At 42.3% G+C, this 22,096-nt stretch overlaps 1 protein-coding gene across 1 annotated transcript in view; it reads left to right on the top strand.

Annotated features, from left to right (window-relative positions):
* Nucleotides 1–22,096, top strand: part of LOC146812209 (uncharacterized) — a 309,521-nt gene that overhangs the window by 6,383 nt on the left and 281,042 nt on the right. The window contains exon 2 of the mRNA XM_085619241.1: nucleotides 669–777. Within this exon, the coding sequence (XP_085475367.1) occupies nucleotides 684–777 (94 nt within the window). The 5' untranslated portion in view covers nucleotides 669–683. The remainder of the gene's footprint in view (nucleotides 1–668; nucleotides 778–22,096) is intronic.

The raw sequence follows: 22,096 nt of genomic DNA, 5'->3' as shown, positions 1-22,096 counted from the left end.
GGTTCAGACTCCACCATTTTGGATGCAACATCCATTTTCCAATGGCACCTTGTGTGGCGGGCAGAAATGCCCGGCAGGAAAAGCTGCCCTTGGAAAATGGATGTTTGTAAACATCTCTGCACCGTGTCCCCTGGCCCCATAATGGAGGGTCAGGGAGAAGGCCCCCAAAGTCACTTTCCGACAGCCTTTACATGTTAGAAAGGCTGGCATGAAAAGGCTGTCAGAAACTGACATTGTTATCCCGACGGCGGAGCAAAAGCTGGCTCCACCATCATTCATGGGATTACATTTCCAATCATCTTCCCATTGTAAGAGGAGTGGAATCCCCCTGCGGGTTTCCCTCCGACCACCGTCATCATAATACGGTGTTCGAAAGGAAACCCTTGATGTCGAGTGAAAAGCCTCCAACAGTCTGTCGTATGGCTCTCCGCCCAACATCAAAATCGGGCCCAAAGTTTCAAAGTACATTTAAATGGAGATTTAAATCTGCACGTATACTTTTGTCCTTTTTTGTGGTTTTGGTCCTGTGTCTTAAACCCTGTTTCTGGCATCTTTATCTGTCTCAGAAATATTCTAAGATGATTATCTGTACCTAAATTGCATAGCCTTAGGCTTCAATCCACAATGTCTCTCAATTCTCTGCACTAACACAGTTTTGTTCTTAGTAGATCTCAGAAACCAAGATGTTGAAGTACGTTCTGTTGAGTGTCCTCCTGACCATGCATGTGCAGACATCTGCCGCTACCTGTGTCTGTGACCCGGAACAAGTAGAAAGCTGTGAGTAATATACATATGCAATTTGAAATGTTACAGTATGTGGAGCTCCTTTTTGTGTATCCTGAAAACAAAGTCCTGCTCTATGAAACCCGAGAGAGGCACTCTGTCCTGTCTCAAGGTCATGAAGGAGGCAGCCATCCTTGACTACTGTATCATATCTGGAGGCTTCCACTCACAAGGGGCATCCACAAAAAGCAACGTTTCTAATTATTGAGATACACAAAAGGGCATTCACCTGACACAGTGCAGGAAGCACTAGCCTCATTTCCCGGCACTCCAAAATTCAAAGCAACACTTCTGACTGCTTGACACATATTGGACCTCTTTGATGAAGTAGCACAGTATATTCCTACATATGGAAATTTAAAAATGGGAATAGTATATTTCCAAGGCAGATAGTCTGATGACAAAATGTCCAAAATAATTGTAAAGACAGTAAAGACATACATTGAAGTTTAAAGTATAGGAAATGAAGTACCACATGAATAACTATAAAGAAGTCATACAAGTTGTCTTGACAAGTTAGGTCTATCAAGCAAAACAGTGTATGCAAATGAACACAACTCAAACTACAATGCCTATAATGCAATAGGAGATCGGAATGAGAGGAAGGAATGTGAAAGTTAGAGAACAAAGGAAAGCGAACAATGCTTTGTACTTAGGGTCTCACAAAATATGTGTTTTGGCAATAACAGAATGAGATGAGATTCCCAGCATTCTAAACACCAAGGGCCTGATTACAAATTTGGCGGTGCAGAGCGCACCGCCATACAGGTGACCCAGTCCTGCACCACCAAACCTGTGGTCGGGCGGCCTGCCAGATTAGGAGTTTCCTCCTGACTTTTTTTGCCATGCTGCACGCCATGGCCTGTAAAGTCTATGCCGTGTAGGAACTGGGGTGCATGCAAACAAGGGGCACATGTTGCCCCCCTACATGCATCCACAAGGCATGAGGCACAAGGGGGCCCTGTAGAGTCCCCATTGTTTCCTCTTCACTGTGGTTTTCATGGAGGAGGAACCACCATGAGACCTGTGGCAGAGAGGAAACTCTTAATATGCTTGGACTGCAGCATTTCTGCCAAGCATATTACTGCCACTAACCCACCACGCCACTACCAGGGAACAGCTGTTCCCTGGCACTGATGGTGGTCCCAGGGTAATGCGACCACCCAACTCATAATGAGGCAGTCGGACCGCCAGTACGGCGGTGGCTGGACCACCACCGCAGTGCCACCACGTAATCAGGCCCTAAGACAAAACACCTTGTGCTGCCAGTTTATTATTAATACTTAAAAGTGTATGCTTTCAGATTCTATACATTAAAGTAAGTAATTGCTAGAGAAATGTTATCTCATGTGTACTGTTAGAAAATGTAATCATTGCTCAGAAATGTTTACCCTGTGCCTTTTACCCCATACCACAACATAAACAGTACAAATAAATGTTTACTCTTTCTTTTACCATGTACCAAAATGGATGTTAACCTTCAGCTCAGTACATTTAGCTCCTGTTCCACCAGCTCAACAAAACTTTTTTTCAGTGCACTGTTTGATATTCGGACAAAAAGTAAGATTTCACACCTGCAGAAATGATAAGGCTTATGGGGCATATTTATCATACTTTCATGCAGTGCAAGGCAGCAAGCCACCTTGCTGTGTTGCGCTGCATGAAAAGGAAAGGGCAAGAATGTGCTGTATTTAACATCATATGCCACATTCCTGTACTTTCCTTTCGCTGGCACAGTTTTGGCAAGCAGGATTGTTATTGTTCAGGAAGGGACACTTTCCTGAGGAAAAACAATCCTGAGAGGCATTTTCTTCTTTCTATGTGTGCTGCAGAAAGCATCACACATAGAAAGAGGAAAAAACAAGGAGGAATAAAGATATTTCTCCTCGGTATGCCTACCTTTGAATGCACCAAAATCCATAGGTGAATGTGTGGGCACACCCATGCACTACCCATGGAACACCTCCCTGGGCCAGAGTAACACAAAGCAGTGATTTGCACTTCCTTTGGCTAGGCCAAATTCATAAAGCCATGCAGAACCACGCAAGGTGGGCTTGCGTGGCTTAATAAATCTGACTATAGTTTTATGTTGCACTTGCACCCCCTTGCATGGCACAAGGGCAATGCAACACTATGATAAATATGCCACTAAATGGTCATACTTTTTAAGTATAATATGAGGAATAAAATATGGACAGACTTAAATGTACCTTAGGGTAGTGGTTCCTAACTTTTTGATTTCTGTGGAATACAACTAATATATTACTGGAATCAGAGAAGAGGCATAGGGGTGGCTTGTGCTCCTCTGCTCCTCTTCTTTGGCACAGGCTTCCAGAATGCCTTGCGGCCAATCCTGAAGCTGCTCTCACATGGGAGCAGCTTCAGGATTGGCATGAGCACCTTTGATTAGGGCTCCAGGACAGACTAGGAGTCTGTGCCTTCTCTCTCCAACCCCGGCACTGTAGCTTCGGTTGGAGAGCTTTACTGCCCATGATGGTTTGGTCAGGCTCAGACGGTCAGCCAAACCATCATGCACAGTGAAGGGAGTGCACTTCCACTCCGCTCAGTGCTGTCATCCCCTAGGTCCTGACCCCAAGACTCAGCAGGAAAGGAGAAATAAAATGAGTGTTGTTTTATTTTTCCTTTGCTGCCATTTTTGGGGGGTGACGCTCCTCCGCCATAACGGAGGAGCCACCACTGGGTGTGATCTCCTCCTTGAAGAATAGCCAGTGTAGATGTGAGCTCAAAAGGAGAGCTTTAAAGGGGAATCTGCCTTTGAAGGGCAAATGGTAATTACTCATCGAAGGGGCTACTCTTTTGTTTTAGCAGACTGGTTGGCCTCGCCGGCAGAGAGAGAGAAGCCACTGTCTAACAGGTTTTTCAAGGGGAGTGTAGCCCACAGGTAACCACACCTCTGGGTTGTCATAGGGAGCTCACACACTGAGAGAAGTGTAGGGTGGGTCATTCTGGGATACTGGATCTCGTAGCCCTTTGGCTAATTAGTCTCCTCATCTCCATAGGCTTGTACTGGGCATAAAAGTGACAACCCTGTCACCAAGACCTCTGATCACTTCCGTACTGGAGGAGGACTACAGGAAGACTGCACTGTAGTTCCCTGGACCCAGCAAAGAGTAGCTGAACCAAATACTAAACTGCATCTGCTGCACCTTGGAATAGCAATGAAAGAAATGTGCCTGTGGTGCCCCACTAGTGGAAAAGTTGTCCATACGTTCCAGACAGAGAAGGCTCCTCCAAGAGTCAGTTGGCTGACTCCCTGCTATTTATACAGGATCATGGAAACTGAGAATCCTGCCCCCTTGAGAGCCTGAGGTACGACTTGGAAGACCAAGTTCTGACCCTCAAACATTTCAGCTGAGTCTGAATGTACAGCCCTCTGTACGGATATGGTCAAAAAACAGTACAGCCTTGTTCTTGAAACAGGAATGACTGCTGTCCTCTAATCTGTCTACCATTGCCATTGAACCCCTTGCATCCAGACTCCATATTGAGCACAGCCTCAAGTATGTGGGTTGATGAATAGTGGTATCAATGTATGTAGATCACGTTATAAATTTAGTTTAAAAAAAACCTGAGATCCATCTCATGCCCTCTCTGCAAATATTTAATTTATTTTGACATCTCTGTTAACTGATACAAGTGAGTGATCTTCCCGCGCACTGCTGTGACGTCTCACTTTGATACAGAGATTTCTCTAAAATGGGCGGGAGCTGTGCTCAAATTTTCAGGGCAGGGATCTGGATAAGTAAAATTATGGAGATGATTTGGAGGGAGAATTACGGCAGGGCCATAGCATGGCTGGAAGAGAGAGTCAAGGTTTGAATTGCTTTGTCCCTGTCTATGGTGGGGAGAAATGTGATCACCAAAATGGTAGTCCTGTTTAATCTCCTCCAATCTCTTTATGAATATCACCATTCCCCTGACAAGAACATTCTTTGGCTACCTTTGATCACTTTTGGTTGGTAGACATGTAAGGGCAGACAACTGAGGCTGGCATGGGTGGCATATTCACTCATGGTTCCATCCAAACCCGTACCAGACACACATCACAGAGTAGTCTGACAATGCTGACCACGTCCCATAAAGTTTACAGTGTTGGCTGGAGTGGGATGCGTCACAGATCTAGGAGACAGTGCTTGCATTTGACTTAAGTGAGCATCACATGGAAATATGTGCTGCCTCTCACTGTGGAGGAAAGGGTCCAGCTGCACCTGAACCACCTGAAACTGCTATCAATGAGAGATTTATACCCTGCGGGAGGCTTAATTGGCTTGCAGTATATACAAGCTGCTGTGGAGATTGTGCCTGTAGAACCTGCTTTTGTATTACAGGTTACTTAGCACTAGCAAGAAACTACATTGCACATTCCTGCAGGAGCCCAAGAGCTTGCAGTCGCTGGACTATATTGTAGACACAGTCTTCCCCTGATGACTGATTACATAGCTATAGTCTACCATGCAGAACACTGCCCCTGTGATAAAGCCCTGACCTTTGTCTTAAGAACTTGCTTTTCGAATGACCCCCAACAGAGATGCTCGCACCCACCCCTCAGCGCTTTGAGACCCTAACGGGTGAGCAGTGCACTCTACAAAACCCTGATTTATTGATTGAAAGAAAGACCGTCACCCAGGCCCTCGTCAGCAGCAGACTCGACTACGGAAACGCCCTCTACGCGGGAGCCCCAACCAAGCTCATCAAACGACTACAACGCATCCAAAACGCCTCGTCGCGACTGATCCCCGACGTACCACGACACGGCTACATCACCCCCCACTTGAGAAACCTACACTGGCTCCCGGTCAACAAGAGGATATACTTCAAGCTCCTTATCCGCGCACACAGAGCACTCAACAAGACCGGCCCAGCCTACCTCAACAGATGGCTCTCCTTCTACATCCCCAACCGCCAGCTACGCTCCACCGATCTCTCACTCGCCACTGTCCCACGCATCCGAAGAACAACCACTGGCGGGAGATCCTTCTCCCACCTCGCCGTGGACATGGAACACCCTCCCACTGAGCCTACGACAGACCCAAGACCTGCTCACCTTCAGGAGGATACTCAAGACCTGGCTGTTCCATTAGTAGCGCCACCCCCCAGCGCCTTGAGACCCTCGCGGGTATGTAGTGCGCTTTACAAATGATGGATTGATTGATCGATTGATTGATTGATTGATTGATTGATTGATGTCCTAGTGGAAAGATTCAATGACAGTGGCAATCCCAGGCAAGCAGTGGTGCTGCTGCTGCAAAACAACCAAACTGTTCTCACCTAATTATAGAATATACCTGATTGACATTAGGTTCCTGCACATACAGTACCACCCCCCTGTTTAACTGTTTCAAATCGGATTATGGAGAAACTCCAGATGAACGCAATGTAATGAGGAGGATGCAGTTTTTATCCACCTAGCCTAGTGCTGCCCTTAGGTCACTGGGGTCTGGGATGGAGTGTATGGGAATGGTTTCAGGGAGCGAGGTTCCTAGAAACCACTCTATTGACTTCTATTGAGGTTTACCCATGCAACCTGTAACGTTGCTGGAAACTACTTCAACCAAGAGGTAATTATTCAAATGAGCCTGACTGGTTCCTAAGACTGGAGTCCGCCCTCACAAGAGTGCCCTTAAAGACGTTTTCAAGTGACTTGTTGTGACTAGCCCTGTACCGTGAGTTGCTGTAGAGGACAAATATTTATTGCATCAGTGAAAATAATTGATATATTGTTTCATTGAAAATTCATATCTCTGGAACCCTCTGGTGGATTTTTGTCTTTGAGGTGTCTATTGAAAGATAAAAAAACAATTTAGTTTTAGAGATTGGGGTTGGATTTTTATTGTGTTGTGTTTTGTCTTTATTTAACTGTTTTGATACTTATTATTGCTTTTCACCTGATCCTGTGATATAGTCTGACTTCTCTGAGCCACAGCTCCCCAGGAATGAGCAAACGTTTTACAAATGAACCTGACTAGACCTGATACAGAACTGTGACACGGTGAGGTCGCACAACCACACCCTATAATAAACCACTTTTCACACACACATCCAACATCTTACAAAATAGATATTAACCATCAAAATGGTTGAAACTGAGCTATCCTGCACTACTCTTTTTATGTGGCAACACTGTCATCTACAAACTGCAACTGAAAGCAGCAAGGCTCAGTAGCAGGTACATTTAAATATTTGGTGAATTGCCATGCAGGTATTTGTGTACATGGCAGTTTCTCTTTCTCCTCAGAGATGGTCGATATATTGTGCTCTGAGTTTGTTGGTAACTAAAACAATGCTGTCATTAACTTTGTACATAACATCAAAACCTGTTCCTTACTATGAAAATGCTTCTCTTCTTCAACAATATTTGTATGCCTTTATGTTTCACTTCAAGCACAAAATGTCTATTTCCATAACCTCAAAATGTTTGTTTTCTGTTCCATCAGTGTGCAAATCCAGTTGCTAGAATAATTTCCATGGCTATATCCATATCAGAGACCCATTAAAAGAGAGCAGGAATGACTGCCACCCTATTAGATCCTTGCATACACCCTTGCTCAACATTATGTGGTGATGCCCTTTGCTGGCCCCTTTTGCAATTTGTGCTACCCTTCTAGAAAGCATCATGCCGGCTGGGATTGACCTTGGCAGCGAAATTGCGTTCATCGAGTAGTTTCTGTTTCTCCCTCAATGTAACATTTTCCTTCCAACTCATGGATTCTATGGCATTGCCCAGGGCTTTAAACTTTTCCTGAGGAGGCCTGCATACGCCTGCCTCTGAATCTATTTTTATTCCCAAAAAACCTGCCTGGTTGCTTGAGCTTCTGCTTTTTGCCCTGCTTAGTTGGACAACCTAAGGCATAAGCCAATTGTGTGAACTAAGCTAATATGCACTGCTGTGATCTAGCCTTGTCATCAAATAGAAAGTCAGCAAGATAGCGTAGCTTCCCACCTTATGGATAATATTTTCATACCACTCCAAGAAACTGGTAAACATTTTGAAGTATGCACAAGACACATTGGCATCTATTTATCGAAAACATATTTCCTCTGAAATTTGAACCCCACCGGATGAAAGTTATTGGGTTACACAGGTAGCACAGGCTGTTATATACATATCTGCCTTTGTCATCAGGGCTTCCGCACCAGCAACTCTCACCACATCAACTCCATTGTCAAGTTAGAGGTAGAATACAGAACAGTAATTGTATTTTATAAAACCTGTGAAGAGCACTTGCATCCTTCCTAGCATGAGCTCCTTTAATATACTCTACCTGACCACTTCAGATTGACCGGCCACCGATTTGATATTTCTGCTATCGCTACTGCTTATTGGGCATTTGTAAGGGATTTGGAACGCTATCTCAAAGAATTTGAGTAAAATGTCTACTTCATACAACCTCTAAAACTCATTAGGCAATTGTCTTAATTTTACCTTGTGAATGGAGGTGGTGTCCTTCCAAATTTAACTGCAGGATGAACATTCTTTTTCTCAAGGGTCATAGCCCGGTGGTCTTGATCATACATGGTGTTCCGGTGAACTATTGTGAGCTGTATTCCTTCCGGTTCATTCCCTTTTTATTCAACAATCAGTTGGGGGTTTGCCTGCTCTTGAAGCTCCTACACATGTGCATGAATTTACAGGCTGGTACATAGCAATCGCCCTTGTCAAAACACCAGTAGATATTGTGATAACCCTACCTGCCCCTGTAAGGCTTTTGCTTATTAAATGGGTTGAAACTGTCACTTTCAATTTTGCATGCCCAAAATGGCTGCTTAGGGTTGGTGGCCACTGCCTGGCTGCAACCATTTTGTGCACGTAGCTTAACACATTTTCATGGTCCCATTCTAGCATGGGTCATGTTTGCATCTTCAATCTAAAACCATGATTATTCTTACAGTGTTTCTTGTAGTGGAAGATTTAATTAAATTCTTTCCTTCAAATCCTTTCTTTCACGACAAAGGAGTGAGGCTTGCTATTCTGTTTGACTTGACAACAATAGAATGCCCCAGGGGAACCCCTATGTAAGTAGATGCTGGTGTGGTTGTTGCTCCTGTGTTCCTCTCTGCCCTTTTCATGCTAAAGTTGCGTCCACCACTTGCATTAATTTGTCGGTCCTGTTGTCATTTGCCATGAGTGTGTTGGTGCTATGGGGTTGTTCCTCCCTGTATCCTTGGCCCTGAAGCTGTTCCCCCATATTGCTTTGCCGACCTACGTTGAAACCACAGCCACCTAAGGTCCCTTCTTGCTCGACTGGCCATGTGTTGCTCAAAGACTTTAAACATTGTAAAACAATTGCACTAATTCGCTCACCATTTCGTGTAGATGCATTGGGGCTGGTTTCTGTTGTCACTGTGTTGGCCTCAGACATCAGGTCCTTTGTCTCATAATCATTTTGGTTTGCTGCCCCTGTTTCCCAGCTCTTGACTGGTGTGGATTTTGCTTTGCCTGTGCCAATAGCTGGTCCTCTTCTTGAGCCTGGTTAGGAGAAGATTGCTCCACCACTCTGAGCTTTTCTGGCATGGCCTTTGACTAAGGTTCTTTGACTTTCTCAATCCTTCCACCAAATAATTCCCACATTGCGAGTTCTTCCCATGCTTGGACCTAATTGACTTTAAGATAAGAGAATACCCTCCACATCGGGGGAGCAGATCTCTGTGCTCCATTCTCTCATGCCATAGTATTACTCCTCTGCCTTTGTGCAGCCGCTACCATCCCCTTGCTCCTCTTACCGGCATTTGCTACTGCCTTAGGGGCCAAGTGGCTGGACACAAAACCTATATGCTGACTTATTCTTTATTGCTAATATAAACAATAAGAGAGCGAGGAGCAAGAGGGGGTACGTCCTTTCCCCCTGCGAGGGAATCCGAATTCACTGCAGCAAAGGACCAGAAAATAGGAAAAAAACATTACGTTTTTTAAAACAACCTTACCCACCAATCTAGTCGGTGGCATGCTTCGTCATCAGGTTCCCACCTGGGGTGCCCAGTGCATTCCGGGTGTGCTTTGACGCATGAGTTACAGTGAGGCGGGTGTTTTTTTTGTGTTTTGGGAGTGAGTTCAATGTGAAGGTTTTTAAAATTGCCTCAAGGATCCTCCTTGATAAATAAAGTGTTTTAATGATGAGAATCTGGGACAAGGTTAAAAAGAAGAAAGAGATCAGATATTAATAGGCCTGAATTGGTCTAGAATATCCTAGTGATGATCTACATGTTTCAGCTTGTGTTCTAAGATTTACTAGGCTTTCTTCAGGACCAGTAAGTGGTATGAAGACAAAACAAAGGCCTCGTGAAATATCAGTGCACATGCTAAGGTGCACTGTGAGTGCAGGGGTGATCCCGTACTTACGTTTTTTTCACCAATGCGCTATATCCGTAGGACAAAGCAAAAACATCACTGTGCAATGTTAATGGAGCTTAGGTAGGTGCTAAGTGATTCTCATGTCCCATCTGTATTACAGACAGTCAACAAATAGCAACCCACTTCAGCATCACCGTGACGTCTGGCATACATTGGTGCAAGATGTGTTCGGAGAACTATACACGTGGATTCCCTGTTATACATCCAGAAGACTGTTATCTAAAAGGCATGCGATCGCTAGGTTAACCACAGAAACCTATAGTGCATTGTGGTTGCTATGTGATCTTAATAAAACCATGATTGCGAACATGGGCAGGAAAAGCATCAATGTTGCCCACTGAGTCAGGGTAGACAGCGGTCAAACCTGCCTTAAATGGGTATAGGCCATCATCATTAAGGGTCCCTATCCTTCGAAAACCTCTGAGTAAAGTGAGATAGAACAAAATTATGGCATTCACTTATTTTTTTTAAAAAGATTAAAGTTTCAAAAGAAACTTCCTTCAGTGCAACTGCGTATTAGCAGCATGGATCTCGGTGGGGGCGGGACCTGTAGTTACACGTTAGGAAATGAAAGAAAGAAGGGTGGACCATGTCTGTAAAAAAAGTCAGACTACCTAAATGCAAAGCCTCCCCTGTTTTTTTACGGAGAAACCCCACTTACTTCGTCAAGGTTGACCGCCCGCCTTGATACCTAATGTTGGCCTGCGGCGCGGGATCCCGAAGATATTTGCAAGTTGAGGTCCGCTGGTTAAATGCAAAAAGCAGCAGACCATGGCTCGTATGCGACGGGCGTGGCATGTGCTCATAAGCGTCGCAGTGATGTCATTGTCACAAGCCTACATGATTGGCTCGGTTGGGCTATGCTTCTACCAAGACAGAGTCAAGAGCAGAAAAAGACTGTGCCATGTGATTTTATCGAAAGGGGACATTAGGGAAGAAGTATCGGGTTAGCCCTTAATTATAGCCCCTAATTCAGTCTATTTTAAAAGAAATATGCTATTGGACACGGAGAGAATGGAAAACGTTAGGCCAATGTGAAGACACATAATTGTATTGTAGGAAAAGTATATTCTGTGGTATGGTGCAAACATAGAAATAATATATATTCCAAAGTATGGTGCAAAATTTGAAAGCATGTCATAGTATGTGTAAATTACAGGGGACTCGAGTCAGATATGCCTGAGTGTGGTAAAGACCAATACGGCTAGCTGTATTTAGTGTAGGAGAGCCATCGTGTCAGGTAATTGAGGTACAGTGATCCCCAGGATCTAAATTTGTCTATAAACAGCGTGTATACAAAAGCTTTACTGATTTTTAGCAGAATGGACATGTGGCAAATCAGACACAATGTTGAACCGCTATTAAGGGCATTCCAGGGGATATTATCGCTCAATCCTTCTTTGTGAGTTGACGATCAATAGACCCATCTCTGGTCTGTTTTTTAGTAGGCGGCTCTCTAGGTTAGATTGGCACTTTTCAATTTGTTCACTGACCCCCATTGGAGGTCATTAGTTGTATGCCCTGTAGACAGAAAGTGATCAGTCATTCTTCCTGTGTTGCATCGGCATCTAATATTGCTACGATGTCCGCACATTCTTATTTTGCTTTCTGGCTTGTCTTTTTTTTTTTTTTTTTTTAATTTTTTTATTTGTAAACAGACTGACAAAAGACAAAAGAAACGATATACAATGATGCATACATTTGTAAATATAACAAAAAAAAAAAAAAGAATAAGAGAGAATGTTTCGTAGTACTAAACAAAATCAAGATAGCCGGATCATTCCATAAAAGTTCCCCAATTCTTTTCATATTTACTCAAAGAGCGTATCCCTCTTAAATTTGCTAATGCTAACTCCATCGAGTGAATCTCAGTTACCAGTGTCCACCAGTCCCATACCGTAGGTGGATCAGGGCGGGTCCAAGCTCTGGCCAGTGTTAACTTAGCGCAAGACATAAGGATTGAGGCCAGGCCTTCCTGTGGAAAAGAGATGGGGTATATATCCAGCAAGACCGAGGCAGCGTTGAATGAGGGTAGTTGAACCGTCTTAATTTTTAAAACTCTTTGAATGTCCCCCCAGAAAGTCCCAAAAGTAGGGCATGAGAACAACATATGCACCAGATCAACGGCCTCGGCCGAGCATTTAGGGCATTTTGTCCGATCGCTATATAAGTTGTTGTGAGACCACTTAGCTATTATTTTGGGCGTGTAATATAACATACAGCTCGTTCTGAACTGTTGAAGTCTTAAACTAGAAGAGCGAACCCTTTTATTGATATTTGTCAAGGAACACTCTATCTCCCTCGATGTAATATTTATGCCTATTAGCTTTCCCCATTTGTCAGCTAATTTAGAGCAATCATTTGCTTTAAAGCTGGTTAGAAGACGATAAGTGTCACTTATTACTGATTTATTTTTAGCTGAATATAAGTAATTCAATATATCGCTATCTAAGACTGTCGTAAGTTGTTTTTTATTAATCAAGTAATCATGTATCTGTAAATGTTTGTATCTCATAGTTTCAGGAATATCATATAGCATCTTAAGGGTATTAAAATCTAAAAACCCATGTGTACCAAAAAGGTCTCCTAAGACAATTATACCCGTCCTAGCCCAGCTATAAGCACTGTTATCGTTGAATATTCCCGGCAGACCCGGGTTACCCCACAGTGGTAACTTTGAGTGAAAATAGGTGATTTTGCAGTGTTTTGATATATTGTCCCAAATCTTTATTAAAGCTTTAGCAGTCTTAAATTTCACTCTTTTGTAGTAATTAGGGTCGTTAGCACGTAGCAAAAACATATTTGAATCATGTTTTAACATAAAAGTATGAAAAAAAAGTGTTCCTTCTTGTTTAAGTAAAGAGCGAATACGCAGCACAAAAGCGGACCAAAAATACGTCTTGAAATCAGGAAAATTAAGACCTCCCATGTTTGTGTTATTTTTCAGAAGATTGAGCGATCTTCTTGCTTTTTTAAAACCCCAAATAAATCTACTAAATGCAGCATCTAACTGTTTAAAGAACATATTATTTAAAGTCAATGGGATAGAGCGAAATAAATACAAATATTTAGGTAATATTTTCATCTTTATCAAATTGATTCTCCCAATTAAATTCAAGGGTAATCTGTGCCATTTTTTTAATAATAAGATAGTCGATTTTGTTAATGTATTATAATTCAAGTTATTGATTTCTTGAATTTTAGCTGTGAGTTTAACACCTAGGTATGTAGCATTTTTGCAAATCTCGGGGACCGGAGAAGCTGGGGTATAATTAGCGATAACCTGAGTTTTTTGATAGTTAAGTTTATACCCAGATATATCCCCGAATGTATTAGCCTCGAAAACAATACCTTTTAATGCCTCCTCAATATCTTGTGAATAAACTGCAATATCATCGGCGTATGCAGTTATTTTAAGCGTTTGTGAGCCGGAATTAAAAGGTTCAATTTGGGTTTGGGACTGAAGAGCAGACAAAAACGGTTCTAATGAAAGGGCGAATAGCAGGGGTGATAGAGGGCATCCCTGCCGTGTGCCACGGAGTATTAAAAAATCTGAGGAGGTCAAGCCCCCGTAACCAATACATGCCGTTGGGTTGTCATAGAGAGCCTGTATACCCCTTAGAAATTGACCCCCAAACCCCATCTTAGACAGAACGGACCATAAGTAGTCCCACCCCACTCGGTCAAAAGCTTTCTCCGCGTCTAGCAAGATCATGCCAAGTGGGGTGGACTCCTGCTCTGCTACATCAAATGCCGTGATAGCCATATTAACATGTATGGTAGTGTCTCTTCCAGTTATAAATCTGTGTTGTTGTGGATTAATAATATTGGGTAGAATAGGAGCCAGTCTCAGTGCCAGAATTTTAGCATATATTTTTGCATCAGAATTTATCAAGGATATAGGTCGGTATGACCCCCTCTCCTCCTTTGGTTTATCTTTCTTTAAAAAAAAAATTATTTTCGCCCTATTCCATGACTTGGGTGTTTTCCCATTGAGCCCAACTGATTGCAATACCTTCAAAAAAAGAGACTCCAGTTCGGCTAAACATACTTTGTATATTTCCAGAGGTATTAAATCCTCCCCCGTCGCCTTCCCTGCAGGTAGCAAAGATATAGCCTGGTGTAATTCTGCCATTGTGATGTTGTCCGACAGAGAGTCAATCCCCAGTATGGGCTGTAAGTTAGTTATGTGTTTGTCCAAATAATCCCTAATTGCGTCTGGGTTGGGGGTGTTTTCTGGAGTATACAGCTTTCTGTAATAGTCAGCAAATTGTTTTATTATATCCATTGGTTGATTATAGATGTTATTATCATCCCCTCGAATTCCTGTAATCAGAGTGCGGGCTCTGTCCTCAGCAACTTTATAAGCCAAAATTTTCCCGATTTTGTCCCCTCCCTCATATTGTGCTATTTTAAATTTATGTATATTAATGCTGCTCTTTTGAATGAGCTTAGTTTTAGCTTCATTTTTTAAAATTCCAAGTTTAAGTCCTACTTCTGTAGTCAGTGGTGAGTTTGATTGAAGCGCTGAAGCCAATAATTCTTCTTGGGTAGTTATTTTTAGTATTAGTTGGGCGTTGCGTTTTTTGCGTTCCAAATTTTGTCTAAATATATATGCTTGAGTGAAGCCCCTAATACTTGCTTTACAAGCATCCCATACCGTACTGCACGAGGCTAAATGTATATTAATGTCTATAAATTCTGTGAGATGTAGTTTAAGCTGTGTCAGATATTGCGAGTCTGAGATCAAATATCTGGGAAAAGAGAACGGTCTAGGTAAAGTCTTATTGTGTGGTTTGGTAATTATAAGAATTATCGCGTTGTGGTCAGAGGAGATGCGGGGGCATAAAATCATAGTGCAAATCTTTAACAAATTATCACTTATTAGTGCCATGTCCAATCTTGAGCACATTTTGTGGGGTGCTGAGTAATATGTGTAGCCTGGTGATTTTGGATATAAGTGTCGCCAAGCATCTTTGATATTATGGATGCGACATAGGTCAAAAATAGATGACCTAGTTTTACGCATCCTTTGAAAGGAGCCGGGCCTAGTTGTGTCTATTTTATAATCCATTATGCAATTAAAATCCCCCATAACGATAAGTTCTCCCTCCCAGTCCAAAAGTTTGATATTCAGCTGATCAAAAACCCTTGGTTCATCCGTATTAGAGCCATAGACCACACATAGGACATATTTAAAATTCTCGAAACAAAGCTGTGCAATCGCCCATCTGCCATCGTTATCACAAAGAGTCTGTAATACCTCAGCTCTGAAACATTTGTCCTTTAGAATGGCCACTCCTCTAATAGAGTGTCCCAGGCTCGAGCAGGTCACAGTATCATAACCCAACTGATTAAGTAGTTCTTTATCTTTCCCGGCTATATGTGTCTCAGAAAGAAGAACGATATGGGGGTTGTGTAATTTTAATTCCTCTGTAATTAGGGATCTCTTATTTCTACTATTCAGTCCAGCTACGTTCCAGGCTAAACACTTTATTTCATTCATTGTTAAGAGAGAAGCAAAGCCTACCTTCAAGCACAAAATCAGGCACAAGATACCCCAATACATTTCCTATTACTTGTATTATAAGCACAAATAGAGAAGAAAAAAAAAGAATTGATATAAGTTCGCAAAATCCATCTTCGTCAGCCTGCGTACATTTTTTTACAGTGTTTCCTCCACCCCCCAACCCCCCCCCCCCTCCCTCCCTCCCTCCTGGTTCCTGCCCCAGCCGGGGAAGAACCGCCCCTGAGTAACAGCTGCCGCTGGAAGGGCAGCTGCAGTAGCTGGACACCCAAGAGAGCTCCAGACTCCCTCCCTCTGCTGAGAAAGAGAAAAAAAAAAAAAAAAAAAAAAAGGATAGATAACTAGATAAAGAAGAAAAGAAAAAAAGGATTTTACCCCCCCTTAATGAAGACTTATCATAATATCAGTAATTGGAGATGTTCCAATAGGGTTAACCATTATTTCTTTAAGTACGATCCTATATATCCTACAAGCGTCCTATTCGTAAAACTAAATAGTGAAATCCATCAGCTGTCAGCAAGTTTGTGGAGGAAGACCTTGCAATTATAAATGTACATTTGTAAATTAAATTAAATTTCTTTCCTTTCCCTCCCCCTCTTAACTAATTCTTGTCTGTATAGACGCTAGATACATATGCTTCAGCTGCTTTAATATCATTAAAATAATGAGTATATCCGTTTTTAATGACTTTTAACCGAGCCGGTTCTTGAGAGAACGCCTGGCCCCCGCTAGATTTGATAGGATCTATCAATTTACGGAATCTCCACCGTTTATCCATCGATTCCTTGCTGAGATCGGAGCGAACAAAGATTGAAAGATCCCCAATAACTATGGGGGAGTTAGGGCGTGCTTTCTGCCAGACTGCTTGGCGGAGTAAAAAATTGCCAAAAAAAATCAAAAAAGGACGTGGGAACTGGTTTCCCCTGTTCCTCAGTACCAGGGGAAGGCGATGTGCGCGCTGTATTTGTGAGTCCCAGTCCCAGTCTGCCAAGTCTGGGAAGGCTTTCTGGAGAACCCCTACTAAGTAGGCCCTGGGGTCAGACCCTTCAGGTATCCCAAAAAGTCTCAGGTTGGAACGTCTCTGCCGGTTTTCCAAATCTTCAATTTTTAGTTCAAGCGCAGTCAATTGTATGTCGTGTTTGTCAATTGTTGATATCGTTTTCGTACTAAGCTCTTCAATCTCCACCACCCGTTGTTGAAGTCCAGCAATATCCTGAGAGACCCCCCCCAATTTAGAAGTCAGTTCTTGTAATGATACTTGCAGTTTGCTGTTGTCCTCCCTCAGCTGAAGAAAGTGTTCTTGGGCTTCGGCCCGTTGATCATTTAAAATCTGTAGAATAATATCTACTGAGGAAGGTTCAGCCCCTTCTTGCCTTGATCCCTTTTCGGTTGTGCAAGAGTGTTTCACTTGAGAGAGTGGAAGAGGTATTATTACTGGTGTATGTCTCTCAGTGGATGGGGCAAGGGCTTCACATGTCGATGGATGAGCTACTATTGCTTTGTATTGCGGATTTATAGCTGCTTGCACTTGAGAGTCACCCGAGTGTCCAAGAGGTGGGCTAGGCAAAACAGTAGCAGTAGCAGGGCGAGCGGAAGAATGAGATAGTGACTCTCCATTTTCTAAGGGTTCAGTAAAGCTATTTCCAGATAGTCTCAAAGTCATATTTTTAACAAGACCTTTAGTTTCTATCCATTTCCTTAAAGGACTCTTGTCTGGCTGCTTTTTCTTAAGGCTTTGAGCATTATTTATAGTAAGCCGGTTTGATAAGGCATCCGTCTTTCCTCCTCTTTTAAACTTAGGCTTGCCTTTAAATTTACGACCTCTAACACCATATGATTTGGCCTTACAGTCTCTTTCTCGCCTTTCCCCCACCTCGTCCTCTGCCTCTGTCTCATCATCCAGTTCCTCAAAAGAGTCCTGCTCAATGGAATCTGTGGTGCCGGAATGCTCTAAGCTTTCTGGCTTGTCATTCCGATGTGGCGTAAGCCACAAGAGCAGGTGGTCATATATATCACATTGTTGGAGTTGCAATTCGCATGTTTCCTGAGATGCAGGTCTTTCCAAGTTCCAGATTTAGTTTCTTTGTAGCATCAGTCATGTGACAGACACTACACTTACCACATGGGAAGTGTCCTGTCACATTCAGTAGTCCCCAGGTGTTGAGAACTGTGTGGGTCTGTAGTTCCAAATTTCTTGGGTGAGTTGTTACTAAACTGTCTTTTAAAATTCTCGCTCTCCTTGAGGAAAAAATCGTTTTTTCCCAGCGTAGCTTTCCTCTTTGCAAAATCTTCCAATATGTGTTGATTATATTAGATACCTGGTTAGACACAGTGCTGTATGTGGTTACACAGGTGAGCGGTATCATGGTGTCAGTTCTGGGTGTTTCTCCTAAGAGGGCATCCCTATTCTGGTTCCGGGCACGTTTCTAGGAGGTGTTTAAAATTCTCTCTGGGTAGCCATATTCTCTCAGTTTTGTGGAGAGGGCTGATGCTTGTTCTTTAGAGTCTTTAACATCACTGCAGTTCCTCCGTATTTGGAGGCACTGCCCGAAGGGGAGATTTTCTCTCAGTGTCCTTGAGTGGAAACTCTCAAATTTTAGTAGTGAGATTCTTGCTATTGGTTTATAGTAGGTTTTTGTTCTAAGTTTCCAATTCTCGGCAATGATGTCGATGCCTAGAAAAGAGATCTTAGATTTATCCATGCAGTGGGTGAACTTCAGATTTTTGTTGCAGCAATTTATCCAGTTCAGAAAAGGGGCAAGGGTCTCTTCCTATCATTCCCAAATCAGCAATACGTCATCAATGTATCGTTTGTAGAATGTGATGGTATCTTTAAAAGGATTGTTGGAGTTAAGGATACACGTGTTTTCGAATTCGAAAACATACAGGCCCGCTACACTCAGGTTAAAGTGCTGCCCGTGGAAGTGCCGTAGGTCGGAAAGAAAAAGGGTTCCTTCAAATTCAAAGAAATTCTCTTTTAATGCAAATTCAGTGCTTTCAAGAATGAAGGACCTAGGAGTATTATATTCCCATGTTGTTCCCTCTAGGGCCGCCTTCAAAACCTTGATTATGTCATCCTGAGGGAGGGGGGCTCATATAGAGACTCTCGATGTCTGGACTGACCAACAGGGAAGTGTCAGCATTAGAACTGATTGTATTCAATTGTCTCAATCGATCCTTCATATTTTTTAAATAAATAGAGTTTGTTTTTTACAACGGGTTTTAGGAAGAAGTCACAAAAGTGTGACAGAGGTTCCAAAAGGGAGCTGATTCCAGAAACTATTGGACGACCATTTTAATGTAGTTTAGGCAGAGTATAGAAGTATGGGACTTTTGCCTCTCCTGTTTGTAAAAAGTCTACCTCTCATTTGACAATCTCTCCCCTTGTTTCTGCTCACTCTGCCAGGGCTTTCATTTTTCCTCTGAGGGTTTCTGTTGGATCATTTTGTAGCAGTCTATAGTTTTTTTGATCACCCAATAGGTGTCTGCATTCTTTTTGGTAGTCTTCTTTATTTTGGAGAACTACTCCTCCCCCCTTGTCAGCTTGTTTGATGGCAATCTCACTGTTATTGCGAAGAGTGTCAACTGCTGTGAATTCATCTTTACTCATGTTCTTAAATTTTTCAATCTCTTCTATCCTTTCCACTTCATTAAATACTGCTCGTTCAAAGGTTATGAGCTCAAACGGTATTGTGCTTAGCGGTGGACTGAACGTATACTTGGGTCTTAAGCTTGTATCACCCTTATTTTCTAAATCTTCCCCAGTTCACAATGCAACTTAAATTTGTCTAGGCGAGCTGTAGGTACAAAACCCAAACCTTTGTTCAGTACGTTTTCTTCGGCTGGTGTTAAAATGTGGGATGATAAGTTGATAACTAGACTCTGTGTGAGCTTGTCCCGGCTTGTGGGTCCCTTAGGGCTGGTTTCTGGGTTTCTGTTGTCGTTGTCACTGTGTTGGCCTCAGACACCAGGGGGCATATGTATCAAACGATTTTTTAATCGCAAACGCTGCGATTCGCAAAATAACAGCGTTTGCGATTAAAAAATCGGTAATCGGGATGTATGAGCCAAATCCCATCGCAAAATTAAGGAATTGCTAATTTAGCGATTTCTTAATTTTGCGTAAGCATTTAAGAAATCGCAAATTGCGATTTCTTAAATGATATGTAAAAAGCACCCAAGTTGTGTGAATTATTCTTAAGAAATCGCAAATTACCACCAACTTCCAGTTGGTGGTAATTTGCGATTTCCTTTCAAAATGCACTTTTTTGAATTTTACAAAGTGCCATGTGGCGCTCATACATGCCCTTAGGGCATTTATGTGCGCCATATGCACACACATGCTCATTTCAGGGGTGCATCAGGGTGTCATCATGACACCCTTGCACCTTTGAAATTATTCTCAAATTGCGATTAGCAAATTGCGAATCGCTATTTGAGAATTACTTCCCATTCATTCCTATGGGTCTCCTGGCCCATAGAAATGAATGGGCAGGTATTCCTTAATTGTGATTTCGCAATTTGCTAATTGCAATTAAGGAATTTTAAGAAATCGCAAAAAGTTTGCAATTTTTTACATACATCCCGTTTTGCAATTCTCAAATAGCGATTCCTTAAAAATCGCTATTTGAGAATCGCAAATGGTGATGCCCCCTGGTCCTTTGTCTCATAGTCGTTTTGGTTTGCTGCCCCTATTTCCCAGCTGTTGACTGGTGTGGATTTGTATTTGCCTTTGCCAAAAGCTGGTCTTCTTCTTGGGCCTGGTTAGGAGAAGATTGTTTTTACCACTCTGAGCTTTTCTAGCATGGCATTTGATAAAGGCTCTTTGCCTGTCTCACTCCTCCTACCAAATAATTGCCACATTAGTGAGTCCTTCCCATGATTGGACTTAACTGACTTTGAGATGAGAAAATATCCTCGACATTGGGGGGGAGCAGATCTGTGTGCTCTATTCTCTCATGCCATAGTATTACACCTCTGCCTTTGTGCAGCTGCTGCCATCCCATTGCTCCTCTTACCGGCATTTGCTACTGCCTTAGGGGCCAAGTGGCTGGACACAAAACCTATATACTGACTTTTTCTTTATTGCCTCAGAGCCTTTTGTCATTGTGTACTGGTGATCTGATGAGTTGGCTGCCTTACTGCTCCCTGACCTAGCCCCACCACACTTCTTGCCCCCTTGTACTAGTACTTTGTGGTGTCCCTTTGTTCTGCCTTGCTTGGCACAGCTCCCTTTTTGAATTTCATCTCACTACTAGTGCAGCTTTTTCACCAACTTGGATGCTTCTTTCCTTCTTATGAGCAGCAGCTACTGAGTGTAGATGCCAATGTTTGTAGTTTCAGTATCACAATATTAATCCAAGCAACTGGTGAATCATCACCAGCTAACTACATGTCATTTGTCTGTTCCATATGAGGCAGCATTGTCACGCAAGACCACTCCTATGATGCAATGGTTCCCAAGGACTCATTTGTATTTAAATTAATTAAATTATTTTAAACTCTTTGAATTAGTTCAAACAAACACAGATACCCTTTAATTACAGAGTGCCAGTAGCCACTCTGTAGTTATAGTTAAGGTTACCAGAGATAGGAATTCCTCTGATTTTTCACCATTAATTACTTTGCATCTGCTTAAAGAATCTCCGCAAAACCTTCCAGACCTAGTCATATTTCTGCATTGGCAGACAAAGCAAAGGTTTGTTGTGATTCATCAAGGGGTGAAATTAAAAAGGGGGGTGCCAAACACATTTGGGAACCAATGCAGTTCTCAAAGACTTTGTACTCAGGCATAGTGTGAAAATGGCTGGACAGATTTGAATGACATTTGTCACGATTATGCAATATGAGGGGCAGATGATTCTTTTGAGTACTACAGGTAAGTAGGGTAAGTATTTTTTTAAGTTATAAGGCATTTTATCTTAGTGATATCTGTATTCATGGTAGCCTCACAAAATTTAATGGGATTACCGAGGAACATAGCAATGACAGGTCCTTATGTGATATGCTAATGACTACCTTTACAAAAGTTAAAAGCAGCCATGTTGTTTTAGGCTCACTTTGGCTGTGTTCTGCGTTTCACCCTTAGATATAGGTAAGTATTAGGTTTGATATTTTCCCCCTACCTAGTACCAATTTATTAAAGTGGTAATAGGTAGGGAAAATATTTATAAGTTTCTGTATAGTTTTAAAAAAATTACAAAGTACCGGATACTTCCTCAGGAGTAATGCAGAACGTAATTAAATAAATATGTTACAAATGTAAATGTACACTGTAATATACTATATTTTACAAATATACTGTACTAAAATGTGGTTTCTATTCCTAAAACACTTAAATATGTACAGCAAAGTCTACGGACTACTGCGGTAATGCTTACAAATTACTATGCTTTACTTAAAATAATGTTTAAAAA

The sequence above is a fragment of the Triturus cristatus genome, chromosome 7 (genome assembly GCF_964204655.1).
Source record: "Triturus cristatus chromosome 7, aTriCri1.1, whole genome shotgun sequence".
Lineage (NCBI taxonomy): Eukaryota > Metazoa > Chordata > Amphibia > Caudata > Salamandridae > Triturus > Triturus cristatus.
Note: the sequence above shows the minus strand (reverse complement) of the source record. Positions and strands in the feature narration are given on the sequence as shown.